Here is a 20,135-nt window from a genome sequence, read left to right as displayed (position 1 = left end):
CAGTTTCAAGTCCTGAGAAAGTCAAATAAGACGGTGTGTAAAACTACACTGCCCAGCAAAAAGAAAGTAACCACCTTGATTTAACTAGGCCAGTAGGTAAGGGCTTTCCACTGGATAATAACTGCAGCGATGTTTATGTTTTAGCTGAATACACGTTTTTTAACCCTAATTGATGCAGTTAGTCACTTCTTTAATGTTTGTTCTTTCTGATGTAAAGTCCAGGTTGTAACTGTTTGCAGTAAAGTTGTGGGGCGCTGAACTGTTCTTTTGATTATTTTGATTTATGATAGTAATTACTTGTCTTTCAAATTTGAAGGAGGGTGAGCAAGCATCTTGAGGAACATTCATCATTAACTCCTTCAAAAAATATAGTTTATTTAATAATAACACTGAATATGTGAATCATAAAAGGGATTGACAGCTGATAGGAATGATATGATTGTTAATATTATCATATTCATACAGACAAACATCGATGAGACAGTTAATTAATGTACTTATTGCAGCAGTCTGCATATATTTGGTACCCCTGCTGGTCTAAGAGTGAAACCAACTCATTCAGTTAAAATTCATTAAATGATGTCTGCCACCTTATATATTTATATGTAAGGCTTTACTGATGTGCCACAATAATGTCACCTAATGTTATTGAGTTAAAATATCAATATTGTGGCTTTCCAAGTTAACATTGATTGATATGACTGCGATTAAATCAGCATATACTTCTGCCAGGGGATGCCACCCCTCAAATTCTCCTGCCACCCTCTTGCCAACCCATGAATATTTTTCTAGATCCGCCCATGGTTGGCGGTAACTATGTCACCTGCCGTCGAGAAAACCCTCTCGCTGGGGACTGAGACTGACTCGGATGTGATTGAGCATGTTTGACATGTTACCACTAGCATACCGCACCGCTGTCGAACAACGCCGACACACCGTCCTCGTCCGATCCACAACTCGCACCCCATCATTGTTGTAGTCCACAGGGAACCCACAATGTTCCCACACAGCTGATTTAAAAGAAGCAGGTGGGTCTTCTAGCTCCTGTGTGTTGTGTGAACTCGCCATAGCTACTAAATGTTCTTCTTCATGTATTGTGTTTGTTTTGTTTTGTTCTTGTTCTTCATTTGTTATTTACGGGCGGCTGGCTTTTAGGCGCAATACCGCCCCCTGGATTATATATAGTGTAATACTGCCCTGAGTGACAGACTTTTTTCCCACTCGTAAAAAAAAGGCGTATTCGCCGTGTGACTGCATGTGCCGAACCGTGACGGTACGGGACGAATACGGATACCGTTACACCCCTAGGATCTGCAGTATTTTATGAAGTATTAATCGTACAAAGGTCAGTTTTATACAAGTAGAAGTGTGTATTTACCTGGTAGTTTACCTGGTCAGTAATGGCTACGCCTCTATTTGGACTGGTAGATCTCGGCAGACTGGCAACTTTAAAAGTAGCTCTCGGTTCACAAAAGGTTGAGCACCCCTGACTTAGACTAAAATTAACTATCTAAACACTCAGAAGAGGCTTCTCAATTCTCAAATGTCCCCTCCTCGACTCCTATCCTCGATACTTAGTCCCGCCCACAGGAGATGCGAGCGGAGGACTGAGGAGGGGAACCGAGGAGAGGAAGCAGCAGGTGGTTAGAGAAATGAGAACTCCTCTCCTCTGAGCGGTCATTTTAAAGAGACGTCCATTAATGATGACAGGAGGCACAGCAGCCCTCTGTCTGATGGACAGATGTGTTCATGATGACTTATATATTTACTAGTGCTGGGGGGAAACGATTATTTTTAAAACGATTAATCGGGCGATTATTTGATCGATTAGTCGACTAATGGAACGATTATTTTTATGTTGTTCAATTCATAAAAAACGTAATGTAAAAAAAAGTAATGTAAAAAAAAAAATGTTCACGATACTGTGTCTCAGGGGATCTTAATATTTAAGAACCTATTAATGTGTTATACCAGATTAACGGAAATAATCTCAGCTAACTGACGATACAAACCATGTTTACCAACACAAAACAAAACACAAGTCTCATAAAAAGCAAACTAAAATGCTATCTAAATGACCCCTGAGCGAAAAATGCTAACGGAATTGGCACAGAACTCAAGATAACCCTTATTACTTATCGTAGCTGCACATACAAGATATCATATATAAGATATAATATTAAAGCTGAGACTCCACAGATTATGTAGGTACATAGTATCATCACTGAGTGATCCGGACTCGCGACAGGGGAAGCAAATACAGTCATCACAACACGTACCTTCACAGAGCTTCTAGGGAGATCGTCTCACCGCCGTAGCTGTCAATCTGATCAAAATACGTGTTCAATGGCATTAAAATGAGAAAAAACGCGGCTGAATCGGTTAATCCATAGGTTTTTAACGTCTATGTATACAAAAATTATTGAATTTATAATCCATAATTCCATTTTTATGTAAAAATCGGAGAGCAAATGCTAGCTGCTAATGGTAGCCACCACAGCTAGCTGCTGCTTCTACTAGGCTATGCAGCAGTCTCAGTGAGATATAAATATATAAATATCTTTGCGTTTTGGACTAACTTTAAAATATTCCCATGCTTTTGAAGACCTAGGGCGAGATGTTTTCGTTTGAGGGCTTCGTGCGCAATCCTGTGAGGTTTCAGTCTCCATTGTGTTAGAAGTGCGATTGCGAACTGCTTGTTGCTTTGGGTGACCCACGTGTGTGTGGCGACCATATATACAGTCTATGGTGGCGACGCGTCGACGCGGAAATATGTCGTCGACGATATTTTGAAGTCGACGCGTCGCTACAGCACTAATATTTACTTTGAATTCATTCACAGTGCGGTATAATGAGACAATAACAGGCTACAGATGCGGACATTTATATAAATATATACAATTTCAGAATCAAACAAGTATGAGAGCACTCTCATAATAACGTGACACAATCAGACTGATATATCCCCCCCTCTCTCTGGTCGCTGAAATGGGGAATTGAAATTACGGGCCAAAAGTTGTATTTACAAGTATTAAAAGTAAGCATAGGACACCAAAACAACTGAGACCCGTCTGTCTGCCGCATCTACGCACTGTACAACACACACACTGTACCACACACACACCTACACACTGTACCACACACACACCTACACACTGTACCACACACACACCTACACACTGTACAACACACACACTGTACAACACACACACCTACACACTGTACCACACACACACCTACACACTGTACCACACACCTACAGCTCCTAAAGCATAATCAGGCTACAGCCTATTTTATTATGTGAAGCACTAAATGGTCTTAGAAAAATATCGACTCTTTGTTTGTAGATATCTACTAAACTACAGCATACAAATACAGAGAGTAGGCCTGTTATACTGAGTGATATATATTTTACACACTGCTCTGCTTTCTGCACAGACCTCACAGCTGTTCTCACTGTAAACATCGCGCCACGATGAAAGCAGTAGACTAAAATAATATCCAGGGGATGCATGCAGAGCTGTCATTGGCTGAGATAAGTCTGGCCGTGCGTCAAGCCTCCACCGTTCCCGGAAATGCATCCGTGGAGGATGCATCAGTGTATCCTCGGTTATAGCTCCTCCTCGATGCTCGATCCTCGAAGTGCATTTAGAGAAATTAGATGTCCTTCACCATGCGCGCTGAAATTCATTTCCGGGTCACTACCGGAGGACCGAGGAGTCGAGGAGGGGACATTTGAGAATTGAGAAGCCTCAGAGAGTCCTTTACCTCACTGAGCCTCTCAGTCTGACAGGAGAGCTCTCCTCCACCATGGTTGTAGAAACATCTACTTCTTTTATCCGTTAGCGCAGCTAGCACCAGATTCTAATAACAACAGCGCCGGTACCGGTGCGCCCTCTCTCTCTCTCTCTCCCTCACTCGCTCTCTCGCTCCCCCGCTCGCACTTTGGCTGTGAGCTGCGGGCGCCTGATAAGCCAACATCCCCCACTTTCATCACTTACATGGCCTATGTCAAAAACCGGCCCTGCCAGTACATATAGTGGCAATGTCTCAAGATTTAGCAAAAATACACCGTTATTGAACATACAGTAACACAAATACTACAAATCCACATAACAAACAATCAAAAACGAAAAAGGGTCGCCACTTATTAATATAATATTTGTATATAGGGGAAACACTGGATACTATTGGTTAAGTATTTGAAAATATAAACTGTAGAACCACAGAGTGCCCGGGTCTGCTCTGTGGACGGAAAATATCTCTGATGAACATCTCTGCCACCAATCTGATTATTAGTCTGAAAGTAGAGATCTGCAGCGAAAACATCCTCTTCTATATGACCCTGAGACATAAACACGGGTTTCAGGAATGCTCTCACAATCACTGACTTTCTCAGAACCACTTACTCTGCAGAAATGACCCCAGACCTTGTTAATATGGGCAGTGTGGTTAGGAGGGCCGGTGGAGTGAGGCTTCAGTTTGGTGGCTTGTAGCCTCAGCATTACAACAGCCCCGCCCCCCACTCTGACTCACACAGAGTAATGTACACACGAGCGTGCAGGGACTCATGCAGTGTGCAGCTCTCTCTGCTTATATGGCTCAGTCATAAACTCTATCTCTCTTAGTGTCATTAACAGGCACTTAGCTGCAGACTTGACTTTCTGTAGCTCACATACGCACACACTCACACACACCTTCAAGGTTTATATCTGAGTCTACATTCAGGAATCACCTCACCTCTCTGGAGTCTCATGTTGCGTAAAGAGAAGAGAGAGCCAATGGTCACACACACACACACACACACAGTTTTTCTCTTTTTAATTTCTCATACTCATGCATAAACTTATTGTGAGTGGTGTAAGTAAGTACAAGTAACTCAAGTACGAACTTAAGTAATTTGTGCTTTACTTTTTGAGTTTTTCCATTTTATGCTAATTTATACTTCTACTCTACTACAATTTAATAGTAAATATTGTTCTTTCTACTCCACTACATTTATTTAACAGCTTACGCCAAGCCCCCCCCCCCCCTGCCTGAAACCCTCCATTGGACTCCTCTGTTTACTTCCATGACATATAGTGACATCACTAAGTAACAGTCGCGCTTCTATTGGCTAGCGCTCCAACTACGTGAAAAGCTAAGGGGTGGGACTGTGTTTGACCAATCACAATGGAGCCGGCCAGCTAACCAATCAGAGCAGACTGGGCTCTGGTTTCAGACAGAGGGTGAAAATAGGTGCTACAGCACAGGCAGTATGAAAAAAATAAAGAGCTTTTTGAACATGAGATAGTAGAGGAACAAAATACAATTTTGAACCTGAAACTGAGCAGAATATGGTCTCTTAAAATATCTACATACTTCTTCCACCTCTGCTTATTGTGCACATAAGTGTACTATAAGGGCATGGATTGGAGTAGATAACATGGGCATGTGTGAGGGAGGATACAAGTGTAAGTGAGGGCATGTGACTCTGCCAGTGAGGTGGCTGGACCAAATTTGGAAAGTGAATGCATCACATCAAGCGTCTTTGGGTTCAAGAAAAGCGCTATAGAAATACTATTTATTATTATTATTATCTGAAAGCCGTTGTTTTACAAGCTGTACAGCCAAATCAGCTCTTATTTCACACAGGGGACCAGTGTCCTTCTAAGAGATAGCAGAGGACTCTTTACTTTCCAAGTTCTTGTCCTTTCCATTTAAATACCTTTCTGTATGAATAATTACGGATGATTCAAATATTTGCTTGACAAACACAGGCCTAATCTATTTTCCATCCCACATGAATTTTTTTACTAGCCAACTGTTGATATTCAATCCACAGTCAAACCACAGCTTTCTCCAAAATGTTTTAAAAGTCTAGCCTTCACTGGGCCCCAAAGTGCATAAAAAGCAGATGAAATGGTTACTTTCTTCAGAAAACTTCCCAGAGTGTTTCCTCCTCCTATGGCTGCTCGCACCATATATCCTGAGTGACTGGGTGTTATTGGGAGGAATCCCACAGATGGTCCGACTATCAACACTCTATTTCCTCTAACCCTGTAGATATTTAACAGCTGTCCCTAACAAACTTTGGCTCTTTTCTTTTCTCTCTATTTGGAGCGATACTCTAGCATTTACTAAAGTTGTGATTAAGTCAGTGCTTATTAGAAGCGTGCTGTACTGTCACTCTCAGTCTTAAAAAGAATGAATTCTAATTTATTGTTTTGAAAAAGTTATTATTCTCATAAGCAATCAATTTTATTATGTATCAAAAGGCAAATGTAATGATTTATACCAGCAACAGTAACAAATACAAATATATTACATTTACAAAAAACAAAACAGGGAGGGTTCCTTTGAAAATAATGCTCAACTGTTTATATAGTTTCCTTTCAATGGATTACAAATATATAATGTTAGTGATATTGCTGTTAGCATTAGCAGTACTGATTCAGTAGGGTTCAGCATCAGGGTAACCGTGGAAACTGTGTCTTTCCCAAAAAGAAAGACAAAAGGATCTACCGCTAGTCTTGAGCACTGTAAAGATAACCTGTTCAATAGTATTTGCTAGGTGTCTTTAATTGTAGTATTCTCTAAAAACAAGTTGTAGTTATAAAATCCCCTCAAATGTACTAGGTGCCAGGTAAGAAGATATGGTAGAACTGTATCAGGCACAGGTCTAATACATCGGCCTAATGTTGGGCTTTACATCATCTGTTGCTCCACAGTGAAGTACATCCGCGAGGTCTCTCCACTCTTCAAGAAGCCGTCCCTGGTGGCCGACCTGCCGTGGGACGGCGTCCGCCCGCAGTCGCCTAGCTACAGCGGCAGCGAGGACTCCGGCTCGCCCAAACACAGCTCCCCCCCCCCCAAAGACAGGAAGGTCATCAGCCTGAAGATGTGCTTCATCAGCAGGAACCTCACCATGCCAGACCTGGAGAACAGGTACCTCCTCTCTCTGTGTGTGTGTGTGTGTGTGTGTGTGTGTGTGTGTGTGTGTGTGTGTGTGTGTGTGTGTGTGTGTGTGTGTGTGTGTGTGTGTGTGTGTGTGTGTGTGTGTGTGTGTGTGTGTGTGTGTGTGTTTGTGTGTGTGTGTGTGTGTTTATTTATTTGTTATATACTGTATATTTAATTTTTTTTAGGACGTGCGATATTAAGTAGGCAAATTAACACGTCATGTTACAATTATTTTTGCTGCTTCCTACAAAAGGAAAACTCGCGTGGCTCTCATGTCAGGTGTACTTGAGTGAATCAAATCTCCAAAGCAAACGGACCTGGTGATTAAAGGTAAAAACACTGAATAAAGTAGTTTCATGTGTTTCTCCTAGGCAGTTCGGCGCTGCTAACCAAGCTAGCTCAGCTTGTTGCTCCCGTAACTCCAGATCCAGACGTCCGTGACTAAAATCCTTCATCCGGTTAAATATAGTTAGAAAAATACCAATTGTATAGCAAGAAAAGATGGTTTGCGGAAAAAAACAACTGTCTTTTCTTTAATTCCTGTATTTATTCATATCGCAATATATATCGCAGGGGGGGGGAATTGCAATGTCAGTTTTTTCCAATATCGTGCAGTAGGGGTGTAACGGTTCACAGAAGTCACGGTTCGGTTCATACCTCGGTTTGGGGGTCACGGTTCGGTACGGGTTCGGTACAACAAGGAAAAGCAAAAAAAAGTCCCAAATGCATAATTGTTTTTGCTGTTATTTATTTGTAACAGTAGTGCAAGTTTTGGTATGAAAATAAGGAACTGTAACATTTGGAATCATTAACTGTATTACACAGTTAAAAACAAACCACAAACAGTAACACACACACTCAGATGGCCATATTATTTATAATGGCTGATGTCAAACTAAAAGGTTACATAAGCTGTACAACTAAAAAGAATGTCTTGAAAATATTAAAATAAATAATAAGAAAGTGTTTCAATAAAAGGCAATACAGAACTGTATAACATCTCCTGATGTCAAAATATAAAATAAATACAATGATAAATATAAAACAAAATCAAATCTGTACCTTTAGGAGCAATGTCTAACATGTGTAATTAACTGTGAGTGTGTGAGGCCATTATGCCTAAATAAAGGTACTCAAGCTTTACTCTATTTTCAAGTTGTTCTTCAGAAAGATGAGTTTGTCTACGTTGTCAGTAGTGAGGGCAGATCTGTCGGCGGTAACTACGTCACCTGCCGTCGAGAAAACCCTCTCGCTGGGGACTGAGACTGACTCGGATGTGATTGAGCATGTTTGACATGTTACCACTAGCATACCGCACCGCTGTCGAACAACGCCGACACACCGTCCTCGTCCGATCCACAACTCGCACCCCATCATTGCTGTAGTCCACAGGGAACCCGAAATGTTCCCACACAGCTGATTTAAAAGAAGCAGGTGGGTCTTCTAGCTCCTGTGTGTTGTGTGAACTCGCCATAGCTACTAAATGTTCTTCTTCATGTATTGTGTTCGTTTGTTGTGTTTTGTTCTTGTTCTTCATTTGTTATTTACGGGCGGCTGGCTTTTAGGCGCAATACCGCCCCCTGGATTATATATAGTGTAATACTGCCCTGTGCCCTGAGTGACAGACTTTTTTCCCACTCGTAAAAAAAGGCGTATTCGCCGTGTGACTGCATGTGCCGAACCGTGACGTCCGAACCGTGACGGTACGGGACGAATACCGTTACACCCCTATCATGCAGCCCTTGTGTGTGTGTGTGTGTGTGTGTGTGTGTGTGTGTGTGTGTGTGTGTGTGTGTGTGTGTGTGTGTGTGTGTGTGTGTGTGTGTGTGTGTGTGTGTGTGTGTGTGTGTGTGTGTGTGTGTGTGTGTGTGTGTGTGTGTGTGTGCGCCACATTGCTCTTTGTTCTTTGCTCTTTGTTAAAATTAGATCTGTTTGCAGACAGTCCTACAACCAGTGGCGACTGGTCATTAGGCACAGTGGCAAGCCGTGACTTTTATACCTAGGCCCTCTGACCCCCCTTCCCTCGAAAAAAAAAGAAGAGATATTACGTCACAGCTATACTTCAGCGGAATATCAAAACAGCGGCCCGGGGTGCAAAACGCATCAATGGCAGCGACCCTCTTCCACACAAAACAACACCATTTATATAAACACCTATCATGACAGGGCACCCACAGCCAAGTAACAATTACAAATGAATTAAGTCGGCACGGCGGCCCGCATTGAAAATGACTTAGGCCTACCTTTGGTGATCAAATCACTCAAACACAAAGTCCATCCTCCAGTCCTTTTGGATGAAGCACTTGCTTCAGCTGATCCTTTGCCACTCCAGTTTATCATTGTAACTCAATCTTGAAAATGACTCGGTTAATAATTTCGCAACGATGTCATCACTATCACTGAAGTGAGCCATCATGAACGAATTTATGCTAATCATAAATCTATCGATCATAAATCTATCGTTTAGATTTATGATTCGAAGATAATAAAAGTAGGGTAGACATGTGGATATTATCCGGCTGAACAAAACGTGCATTTATCAAACAGGTTCATTTTCCACAGACCTTATTTCGAGCTATTTTCCAAAATCCTATGGAGAAATCCCACTGCTTTCTGTCGAGGGAATCCGAGCGCAGCTTACTTCCGGGTTTTAGGACGCGTCACTGCACCACTTGCATAGACCTCACAGCGGGCGGAACTTGTCATAAAGTCCGCGAAAATAGTGCCCGCCCATTTAGAGGGAAGATATGATTGGTCAATCGTACTGTCATTTGACATTACTCTCTCATTGAGTTACTATAGCGGGCCCTCTGTGAATGTAGAGAGGGACCAACAAGCTCTCCCGTCTTCACATAACTCGCAGAGACGGCATGTAACCCTTCACATTCCAACAGAAACTGAACAGGCAGATTCGAAGGATTTATTTCTTTGGAAATGTTATTTTAAATACAATTAAATCAAGTTATTTTGGTGAAACTAATGAAAAATGTAACAACAAAAAAGATATGAAAAATAATATTTAAAAAAAAATGTTTTTTTTGTAATGTTTTCAAATATTTTTTTTTAGAATATCTTAGGCCCTCACAGAGGGCCTAGAGGGCCCTGACGGCTCGCCACTGATTAGGCACAGCCCCACCTGTCAGCAGAAAGTAATTAAATATTAATTTTAGAAAATGCAAAAAAATACATCTTAAAATATATTTTAAGATCATGTTTAATCATCTGATTCGTCTGTACTCTGTACACTGCTGTTTTAGTCTGCGTTCTTCTAATTAGTGTCTACAGTGTGCCTATTGAGCCGTTTTGAGCGATGTGGGGCAAGCGATCTAGCCCCTCTCTCTGCTGTCAAAGTGAATGGGTGCTATAAAAACTACACTGCGCATGCTCAGTCTTTTTCTATTCAATGTGTGCAGAAAAAAATAATCACCATAGGGGCACTGTGCTGGCATCCCCACCAAACGTCATCTCACATAATTCAGAGCTGATCGCGAAAATAGTAGTTGTGAAGAGGAGACGAGAGAGAGCAGCGTATAGTGATTACAATCAGTAAAACGGAAAGAAAATGAATGAAGTTGACCATCTACTTCAGCTTTGGTAAGTTCATTTTATGTCATATATTTTGTTGATCTTCTGTCATGTCTCGGAAACTATTATGATAGTTTATTCTTTATATTAGTTTTATCATGTCCCTTTGTCCTGTGCTTGCTGTTTATTTTGAGTAGTAATTCTCCCTCTCGTTTCAGGTCTCCATGCTCCCCGCCCCTATGTGTCTCCTGCGTTCGTGATTGTTTACCCCGCCCTGATTGTTTCCACCTGTGTCCCTCACCTTGTGTATATATTGTGTTAGTCCCCACCTGTCCAGTGTCAGTTTGTTTCTCATTCATGACTACGTTCAAGCCTGCTCCATGGTCGTATCCCGTTTCTCATGCTCCTGGTTATTGCATTTAGTTTTTCCTCGAAAGAGTGATTTTGTGTTTCTTGTTTTGTTACTGTGTTAAATCCAGTAAAGTCTTTATTTTTGAAAACCACCCGAGTCTGAGTTGTGCATTTGAGTTCATGCCTCTGAGTTCACCCCTTGACATCTTCTGTGTTTTGCCTATAGGCTATTGCTCTGCTGGATCGATTGATATTGTGACGCGGTATTGTTAACATGGCCCACCAGTGCAGAAATACCCGGATGTTGACAAGCAAGCCTCTATCACGACTTTTAGTTCACTACAACACACATTTTTGTGGAGAATACGAAGATTTTTTCAGTTCTTGTCAATCAAATGTATATGTACTACGTATGTTACTAAAGAGGTTTTAGATTGGCCAGTGTCCATGTGAAGTTATCGTCATCGACTCTCTGCATGAAAACAGTATTTCCCGTGTCGGTGTTTTCATAGTAACGTGGTTGCTAGGGACGCAGCTCTCGCTGCCGGAAATGAGGATTCTCGTCACATTCTCACTCCCAACTCGTCCTATATGTCAGGATCCCTTAGCATCACTATCAACGCAGTGGGGGGCCCTTTAGCGTCGATGTTCAACTATCAGGGAGTCCCATTGACTTGCATAGAGCGACACCCCCCCCCTCTCTCTATCCTATCGGAACCATGGATAGCCAGCTATTTGTTTACGTGTTTAAAAAAGCACCCGAAGCTTATATATAATTAAAACTGCGATCGCACATGTGCAGTGATGAGCGGGCCCTCGCGGCCGTGCGCCTGTCGGGGAGGGCAGCCGGTCGTCCCGGCGTCAAGCAGACGCTCGCAAGTCCTGGAAAATTAGCCATTTCTCATTTCTATAATTTTCGCGTCCCAGACTCCCTGGTCCTCCGGCAGCAACCCGGAAACGGATGTCGGCGCGCCGTCTCGAAGGAAAACAAATTTCTCTAAAGGGTCGTCGAGGATCGATTATCGAGGAGGCTGTCTGGAGGAGCCGTAACCGAGGATACACTGATTTAGAGGAGAGAGGAGTCTCTCTGGAGGACCTATAACCGAGGGTACACTGATGTATTCTCTGGAGTCGATTTCAGCCAACAGTGTTGTTTCCGTTGTGATTATAAGTTATTTAAGATGATCAAATGTGCATCAGACTTTCTGCCCTTTACCGTTTGTTTACTCACTAATCACATCTCCTCTGGATGTTAGGCTATCTATCATACAACTGCTTTCATTGTGAGGCGATATTTACAGTAAGAACAGCTGCTGAGGTCAGTGCAGAAAGCAGAACAGTGTGTATAATATATATCGCTCAATAATATATGTACCAGGCCTACATTTCACACTTTATTTGTAGGCTTTAGGAGATATCTACTAATAGACAGTAGGGTTAGGGTTAGGGTTAGGGAGTGTATAGGTGTCTGTTGTAATGAATATGCCGCCAGCAAAGGGCGTTGTTGGACTAACAGTAGGTGAGTGTGTGTGTGTGTGTGTGTGTGTGTGTGTGTGTGTGTGTGTGTGTGTTGTGTGTGTGTGTGTGTGTGTGTGTGTGTGTGTGTGTGTGTGTGTGTGTGTGTGTGTGTGTGTGTGTGTGTGTGTGTGTGTGTGTGTGTGTGTGTGTGTGTGTGTGTGTGTGTGTGTGTGTGTGTGTGTGTGTGTGTGTGTGTGTGTGTGAGTTGATGTGCCAGGCAGACAGGCAGGTCTCAGTAGCTTATCTGACATATAATTGGTCAAAAATGGTACATTCTCCGTTAGCCTACGAGCTCCCCGTTTGAGCGAAGGACTATTCATTCTCAATGTAGCATGACATTGGATATGCGCTGAACTTGTCCTGGATTGGAATTTTTCTGATCATTCCCCTAGGACAGGGGTACTCAAATACAAATCTTAAAGGTCCAAAATAAATGTTTCAATAAGACAAAGGTCCGTTTATTACGGTCATTCAAACTTTTAAACAATTGCAACAAGATTCTTAACACAAGGTTGCAAAAACAAAAATAATCTGAATGCAGCAGTTTTCATTGTTATTGTGTCTGTGCTTGACCCCTCAGAGTCGCAGTGTAAGAGCTGCACAGTTATGAATAAAGGCAGCTGCACCCTCTTTCATTCAGCATTCCCATTATTGCTTTATAAATGTATTCCCCCTTGTGCGTCCACTGAGGTTCGTCAGGCCCAACACATCTTCAACAAACTCCCCCTTTGCCTCATCATAACAACTCACAAACACCAGCAACTGAGCATTGTCAGTGGTGTCAGTGGACTCACCCACAGCTAAGGAAATGCACTGTGCATTTTTTATTCCATCACAAAGCTGATGAATCAAATCACCAGCCAGTATTTCTGTTCTTCTGGTTGCTGTGGAATCTGAGAGGGGATTTGCTTGATTTGACCTGTTATTTCCTCTTTTTGTTTGCCTTCAAACATGGTCTCCATCACTTCAGTCATGCATTATTTTATACTTCAGTTATTATCCAGTGGAAAGCCCTTACCTACTGGCCTAGTTAAATCAAAGTGGTTACTTTTTTTTGGCTGGGCAGTGTAGTTTTACACACCGTCTGATTTGACTTTCTCAGGACTTAAAACAGTTTTTTGGGGGCAGACCCCCTCAAAGAAAAAAATATATTTACACACGTAAGGTCATCATCTTAATAGTTGTGTATGCTCATCTGTGAGCAGAGCATCAAGTTGACATGTCTATTACAGCTGAATGCGGCGATTACCATTTTGTTCAGCAAAATGCCTCACAAACGTATTAAGATCAACAGCTTCAGTGCGTTTTGATTCAATGCTGAGTACAGCCAAACTGACAGTCTCTTCTCTGTCAGTGTAGACAGCAAATACCTCATTCCTTCAGCGCTTGGGTCCGAATGCTTCTCGTTTTGCGCCGTCCAGTTCAAAATGAAATGGCCGCCAATCGTATGTCCACGCTCGCGCCAGGACCGGGGGAGGGGTTACATGACGTGCATCTTGTGCTGCATTCACTTGCACTCGGACATTAGAGACTTTCTCTCATAAATGTCCGATGAGCCACAACTTTTCTTTCAAAACAAAGCTGCCAACTGGAGTGGCAATGCCTATTTTTAGGGTGTCAGTTGCCACCCCAGTAGGTGAAACTAGGCTACTAGCTACAGTACAGATGGAACTAGATGAGCTGTTAACTCTCGCTCTGATTTTTTTTTTTTTAATTCTCGCTCTGATTTAGACAGGTTGAAAGAGACACACACATTTTTCCCACCCGCAGTCCGCGAAGACCCGCCCTACTGTGCCTCTGATTCGCAGATTGTTTGGGGGGAAAAAACGCTGACTGGATGCTGAATGTGATTGGACCAAAGCGTTGACACACACAGGTGGAACACAGTGGAACAGTCAGACATGCAGAGCGCTGTTTGCAGTGGACATAGCGGAGAATTTTGACTCGTTGCGAATGCGTTGTGGCGATGTCTCACATATAATACAGAGAGATAATACATATGAAAAGTATAATTTGCTCAGAGTCCGGAGACAGTGGTGGTTCGGTCCGGATCCGGACCGGAGTCCGTAGTTTGAGGATGCCTGCCCTAGGAGGAGTTGGCAAGAATGTGCTTAAAATGCATGAAAAACGAAATTTTTGGAAAATGGCCGACTTTGTCGGGGGCGGGGCTAATAAAAGCCAAATTGAAATATGTCCGCAATCATAAGAGCAATATGTATACAGCGTTTCGTGAATATCGGAATAACTATATCCGAGTACTTTGGAGTAATTTGCGACATGTAAATCGTCAAAAATGGTGTATTCGCTGTTAGCTTACGACCTCCACGATTGAGCTATCAAAAATGTTCTTCTCAATTTAGCATCATATTGGATAGGGGCTGAACTTGTCCAGGATTGGAATTTTTCCGATCATTCCCCTAGGAGGAGTTCGCAAGAATGTGCTTAAAATGCATGAAAAACGCACATCTTTCAAAATGGCCGACTTCCTGGGGGGCGGGGCTAATATAATCTATTAACAAATATGTCCAGAATTCCATGAGGAATGTCTGTGCCAAACTTCGTGAAGTTCTGAGAAACTATATGTGACTACCACACAATAGGGGGGCGCTAGTGAGCAGTTTTTTTGAAAAATTACGTTTTTTTTTTACATTCTCGAAAAAGTCGTGGGCTCTGACGTGTGTCCCAAGTTTTGCGTCCGAAGCTCATTTTATGCTATCGCAATTTTAAAACAATGTATAGGCCACGCCCACATTCTGAATTTGTTGCGACACTTTAAATCTGAGTTCGTAGTCACCCCGAGAGTATGTGTACAAAAATTGGTGGTGTTTTTGGCGCCCCCTATAGTCTAACATGAAAATGCTTTGGTGTGCCTATTCCCCAAGACAGTCTGAACCTATCTACCAAAATGTGTGATGTTTGGATACATTGTTGATGAGTTATGAGCATTTCTTTCTTCTTTAAGGCGAGACACGGCAGGCAAAAACATCGTTTTTCAAGTACTGGTCAATTTTGAGATTTTGTGCTATTTTGATTCCATAACATGTTTTCTTTCAGGCTTTTGGAAGGAAAACGTACAAAATATACATTTGTGTTTATTTTACTATAGTTTGTCTATTTGCGTCTGTAGATTTCTCCTAAATTCACCAAAAGTTAGCATTCTAACGTAACATAAAGTACCGCGACCGCTGTGTGCACCATGTCAACAGAGATATCGTTGGAAAGCTGTGTCTCTCCTGCACAATCTCATCAGATCCAAATATGGTCATTTCCTTTGTATCAGCAACCAATCGTGAAAGCACAAAGGGGTCTTAAACCAAGAAACGAAATCTCATTGGCTGGTGTCAATTTCTGACAACGTGATTCGTTCAGATGCGTCACGTGGTGTGCTAAAACACTTCCTGGTTAGCTTTCCGCTAGAAATTGAAATCTCAAAATGGCAAAAGAACAGCGAAAAAAACGTTCACAGAGAAGACGACAACAATGGTCACTTGCACGAAGCAAGATTATACAAAAAACAAATGACCCCGAACATGAAATACCTTCACGGAGTGCGTCGATGCGCAAGCTATCATCCAAAGAACAGGAGGGTTTAGCTAGCGCAGGGGTCTGCAACCTTTTTGACCAAAAGAGCCATTTTGCTCCTTTTTCCAAAACATTTTTTTGTCTGGAGCCGCAAAACATATTTCATAGTTTTTTATTGTTATATCAGACAAAAACTACAGTTTTTTTGCATTTATTAGTCTATTTATTACATGATATAAAACTGTTAACCTCTAATAAGAAACAAAGAACTCTTATAAGGAGAATTAAAAATAATACACAGGCCTACTTTAAAATAAATTAAACACAGCACTTGGGGAGTCCTCTGCACATTTGAAGGAAAAAAAAATATTATTAAAATGGGCCCACTTTGAAATAAATAAAACATATAGCTGCACCCTAAAAAGAGTTAAAGGTAGGGTAGGTAAGAATGGAGAAACCAGCTCGAGTGCGCGAGAATTTGAAAATACACAACCGGAAAAAATATGCCTCTTCCTTCAGACTTTCTTACAGAGTCCCTCCTCCAACACACACGAACGCGCACATGACCAATGAGGGCACGAGATAAATTTGTGCACAGATGGAAGGCTGATAGGCAGTTAGGCCATCCAGTTATTTTAGCCGGGCCGGCTCAGATAATTGGTCGTGCTTTTTACAGCGCTACGGCTTCCAGAGATACATTTTTGTATGTATTTATTGTCAAAGCATTTAATATATTCATTGCTATCGGGACGTTAAGAGCATTCCATGGAATATAACAAAAAGTGTTTTCTGAAATAAATGACACACCCCATTGAATGATGACTGAAGATAGTCAGCTGTCTTCCTCTCCCTTGTTGTTCCTCGATACGTAAAGGCTGCACCACCGTTGACAACTTCTCTCTACATATCAAACATACCGGTAAACCAGCATCGTTTGCTGTGAAAGCATATAACTCTGTCCACACAGAATTAAATCCTGTGTTCCTCCGGTACTTTTCTTTGATTTAGCCATAGTTCCCTCATCGAGCCGGGGGTCAGGTTATTCGCCTCCAAGAAAAGGCGCTCGCGCGGGACCGTAGCAGGATGTGACGCATATTTTAGTTGACCTAATTAAAACCGTTTTGTTTTTTATTTATGTGTCACAGTATCACCTCAAAATACAAGATACGAAACATTTTCAACCATGCAACAAAATATAAATAGTCCTACAAATACCTTTGTTTTATTTCCTTCTTATTTTTGTCTAAGCTCAAGGGAGCCAGAGCAGAGGGCTTAAAGGCCCGTGGGCCGCGGGTTGCCGACCCCTGAGCTAGCGCCTCACTGCAATCTTTAAAGGTCGTTTTCTCCAAATGAGTTTTTTCTCCTACTCTGAGTTCGAAATTTCAACTTCAGTAGCACGTACATACACCAAACCTTCCAGTTATATTCCTATCAATATTATGAAGGCTTTTACAGAAGGGTTTGTTCATATATCATTCATAGCCTGAATTATACAACATTGTATACCTAAAAACATGGCGAAAATTGATATTTTAGGGCTGTTGACAGTATATTCTGATTTATGGAGTGATAAAAAGAGATATCCAATATCCCTTCAGTAAAAGCCTTAGATACTAATATGACTACAAAATGAAACAAGAATTTTGAAACTGGCTTTATCCAAAGTTCAGATTTCGATTCCTGAAATGTGTTGAAATATGTGCATATTTAATGAGATAATGGATCATTTGCATATTTAACCATGCTATTTCAGAAAACTTGTAATACAAAAAACAATTGCCTTATTGTAAGTAATTAACTGGAGAAATTTCTAGCTGATACCTTTAGGTTAAAAAAATTACCCTATTCACCTGGGGTGTCTCGCCTTAAATTAATAAAAATGTAGGCGGAGTTTAGGGTTCCAAGAGGATTATTTGTAGAACAGGTCCACCCGGATATGTGTGCAAAATGTCAGGTCATTTGGAGTTACGGTGCGACTTTGTAAATGTATTCCGAAATGGGATTTTGATAGGTGGCGCTAGCGAACACGTTGGAATATTTTAACCCATTGACTCCAGGATGTTGCAATTTTTACCGGTCCTGGCATCCGTGCAAAATTATACAACTTTTGAAGCGTCCTAAAGGCCTCAAAAACAGGAAATATGATTCCTTATAATATTAATAATAATAATAATACCACCAATAACAATAGGTTCCTCGCACTTCGTGCTAGGACGCCGTTGGGTCCTAGCGCTCCGTGCTCGGGCCCTAATAATATAAACATCTAAGTTTTTCGTGCCCCACCACTTTTGTACATATAAAAACGCCGCTGCCCATCACAGGTGAGTGATATTAAACTGATTGGCCAGCAGCATTATGCCAAAATATTCATATTGTTCATTTGTCCATCGTATGCTTGTTGGTTAGTTTTAAATGATATAATATTGTTTTGCGGTCAATATTTTCGAAATGTTTGTTGTTATGTTAAGAAAAACAATAGTGTGGTGCAGTGATGACGTATTTTTGGAGGCTGACCTTGAAGTTAGCATCGCAAATGCTAGCTGTGGCTATGTTTGGCGTTATGACATTTTGTAGTCTCATTTAGTCACTTGTTACGACCGCTGTTAAGACACAAAGAAGCTTCGGACATTCATGAGTGGGGTATTTACTGACGTCCAACAAAACCTAATAATCTCTTCAGCTTGCGTTAACATACGACCTTCAGGCTTCTTACCAAAAACATGATCGATAAACTGTTGACTTGGACCAGGGGAAGGGAATTGGTCAAATGCATTAGCTCATTCCTGCACCACTCTAAAGCAGTGATAACATTCACACAAATTAATTAAAACAATTAACCTTTTTCCTACAATATTATTGCTTTATGTTCTTAAATCAAAGAATATGTAAATATATGACATTTCTGAGTAACTTAATAAAAGAATACCTGCTATCCCTATCCTTTTTTGAGATGTCAAATTAATAAATGAATTAATAAAACATTTAGATTGTTTGAATTTAATTATTAGAATTACAATTTTATTTTTCAAATAAAATCTATTCTGTAAGAAATATAATTGTAAAGTTGCTTTGATGTTTTACATTGACAATGAAAGTTAGTTTGAAGTTGACTTTATTTTGTCCAGTCCATGAAAATAGCTTATACGGTTGTTGAGTCCTTGTGTTAAATGTTGTTTTATTAGCTCAATTTGTATTTATTTTTGTTTCTCTGTAAAGGGTCTTTGAGCACCTGTAATAGTGCCTGATAAAATTAATTATTATCACACGTTGTCCCCTCAGACTGCTGGAGCTGCACTCCCCAGACGGGCAGCACACGGTGGTCCTGCGCTGTAAGGACGGACCCTCGGCCAGCTCCTGGTTTACGGCCGTCCACACCAACATCGCCGCTCTGCTGCCTCACACCCTGGCTCACATCAACGCTTACCTGGGGGCCACGTCTGCGGCCTCCACACACCCCCACCTCAAACACATCGGCTGGCTGGCTGAACAGGTATATCAGGACGACAGCTGCATGCTATTTTACAGGTCGTTATCATTTTCAGTTGCATTTACTCAAATGTGAAACTTTAAAGTGACTAATTTCACGAGCAGATCATATCTGTTGCTTATTAATGCTATTCCACACATAACGTTCTCTTTCACAGCCAGATCAAATGTGGCTGATATCTGGTAAATGAGTTTTGCAGCCGGTGTCTGCACTTGACCAGAGATTACTGTATTAAACATCTAGCCTCTCGTGCTATGATGGTGCTACAGCTGTTTGAAATGTTGAACATAAAAAAAACTGTAGATCCAACCAGGCTTGGAATTTCGTCATTTTAGGGGCAAGGCCATTTGGCCTTCCCGTTCACATTTTTTTCAAGGGCACAAAGGCCACATGACAGGGCACAAAGGCCGTTTGGTTAAATTACGCTGGTCAATCAACATGACTGAAAAGTGTAGCACTAACGTCAACACCAGTCGTTTTACAAATGGCTGAATAGCAATAGTGTTTCTTTAACGTATACGTTAAGTTCAGCCATAAACCACATAAGTCAGTCATGTATTATATCAAAACCGCTTAGCAAGAAAAATACTAGATTCAAAGGTGACAGCTATCTGCTAGCTTGTAGAAGCAACACTAGATGTAGACCCCTTGAAGGGAAGACGTTAGCGCTATCCAAACTAGCTAGCTATCGCTAGTTTTCATGACAAAATGTAACGAGTCGACTTTAAATAGGCTAATACAATGGTAATTACCTATCAATAGTACTTTCTATAAACACGTAAATGTTAAGTCC

At 41.4% G+C, this 20,135-nt stretch overlaps 1 protein-coding gene across 1 annotated transcript in view; it reads left to right on the top strand.

The window, feature by feature from the left end:
- sntb2 (syntrophin, beta 2) overlaps positions 1–20,135 on the top strand; it is a 90,777-nt gene that overhangs the window by 38,243 nt on the left and 32,399 nt on the right. Inside the window, exons 2-3 of the mRNA XM_034227078.1 lie at positions 6,711–6,927; positions 19,135–19,345. Of these exons, the coding sequence (XP_034082969.1) occupies positions 6,711–6,927; positions 19,135–19,345 (428 nt within the window). The remainder of the gene's footprint in view (positions 1–6,710; positions 6,928–19,134; positions 19,346–20,135) is intronic.

The sequence above is a fragment of the Gymnodraco acuticeps genome, unplaced genomic scaffold (assembly GCF_902827175.1).
Source record: "Gymnodraco acuticeps unplaced genomic scaffold, fGymAcu1.1, whole genome shotgun sequence".
NCBI classification, from domain to species: domain Eukaryota; kingdom Metazoa; phylum Chordata; class Actinopteri; order Perciformes; family Bathydraconidae; genus Gymnodraco; species Gymnodraco acuticeps.
This window is presented reverse-complemented; position numbering and strand designations above follow the sequence as displayed.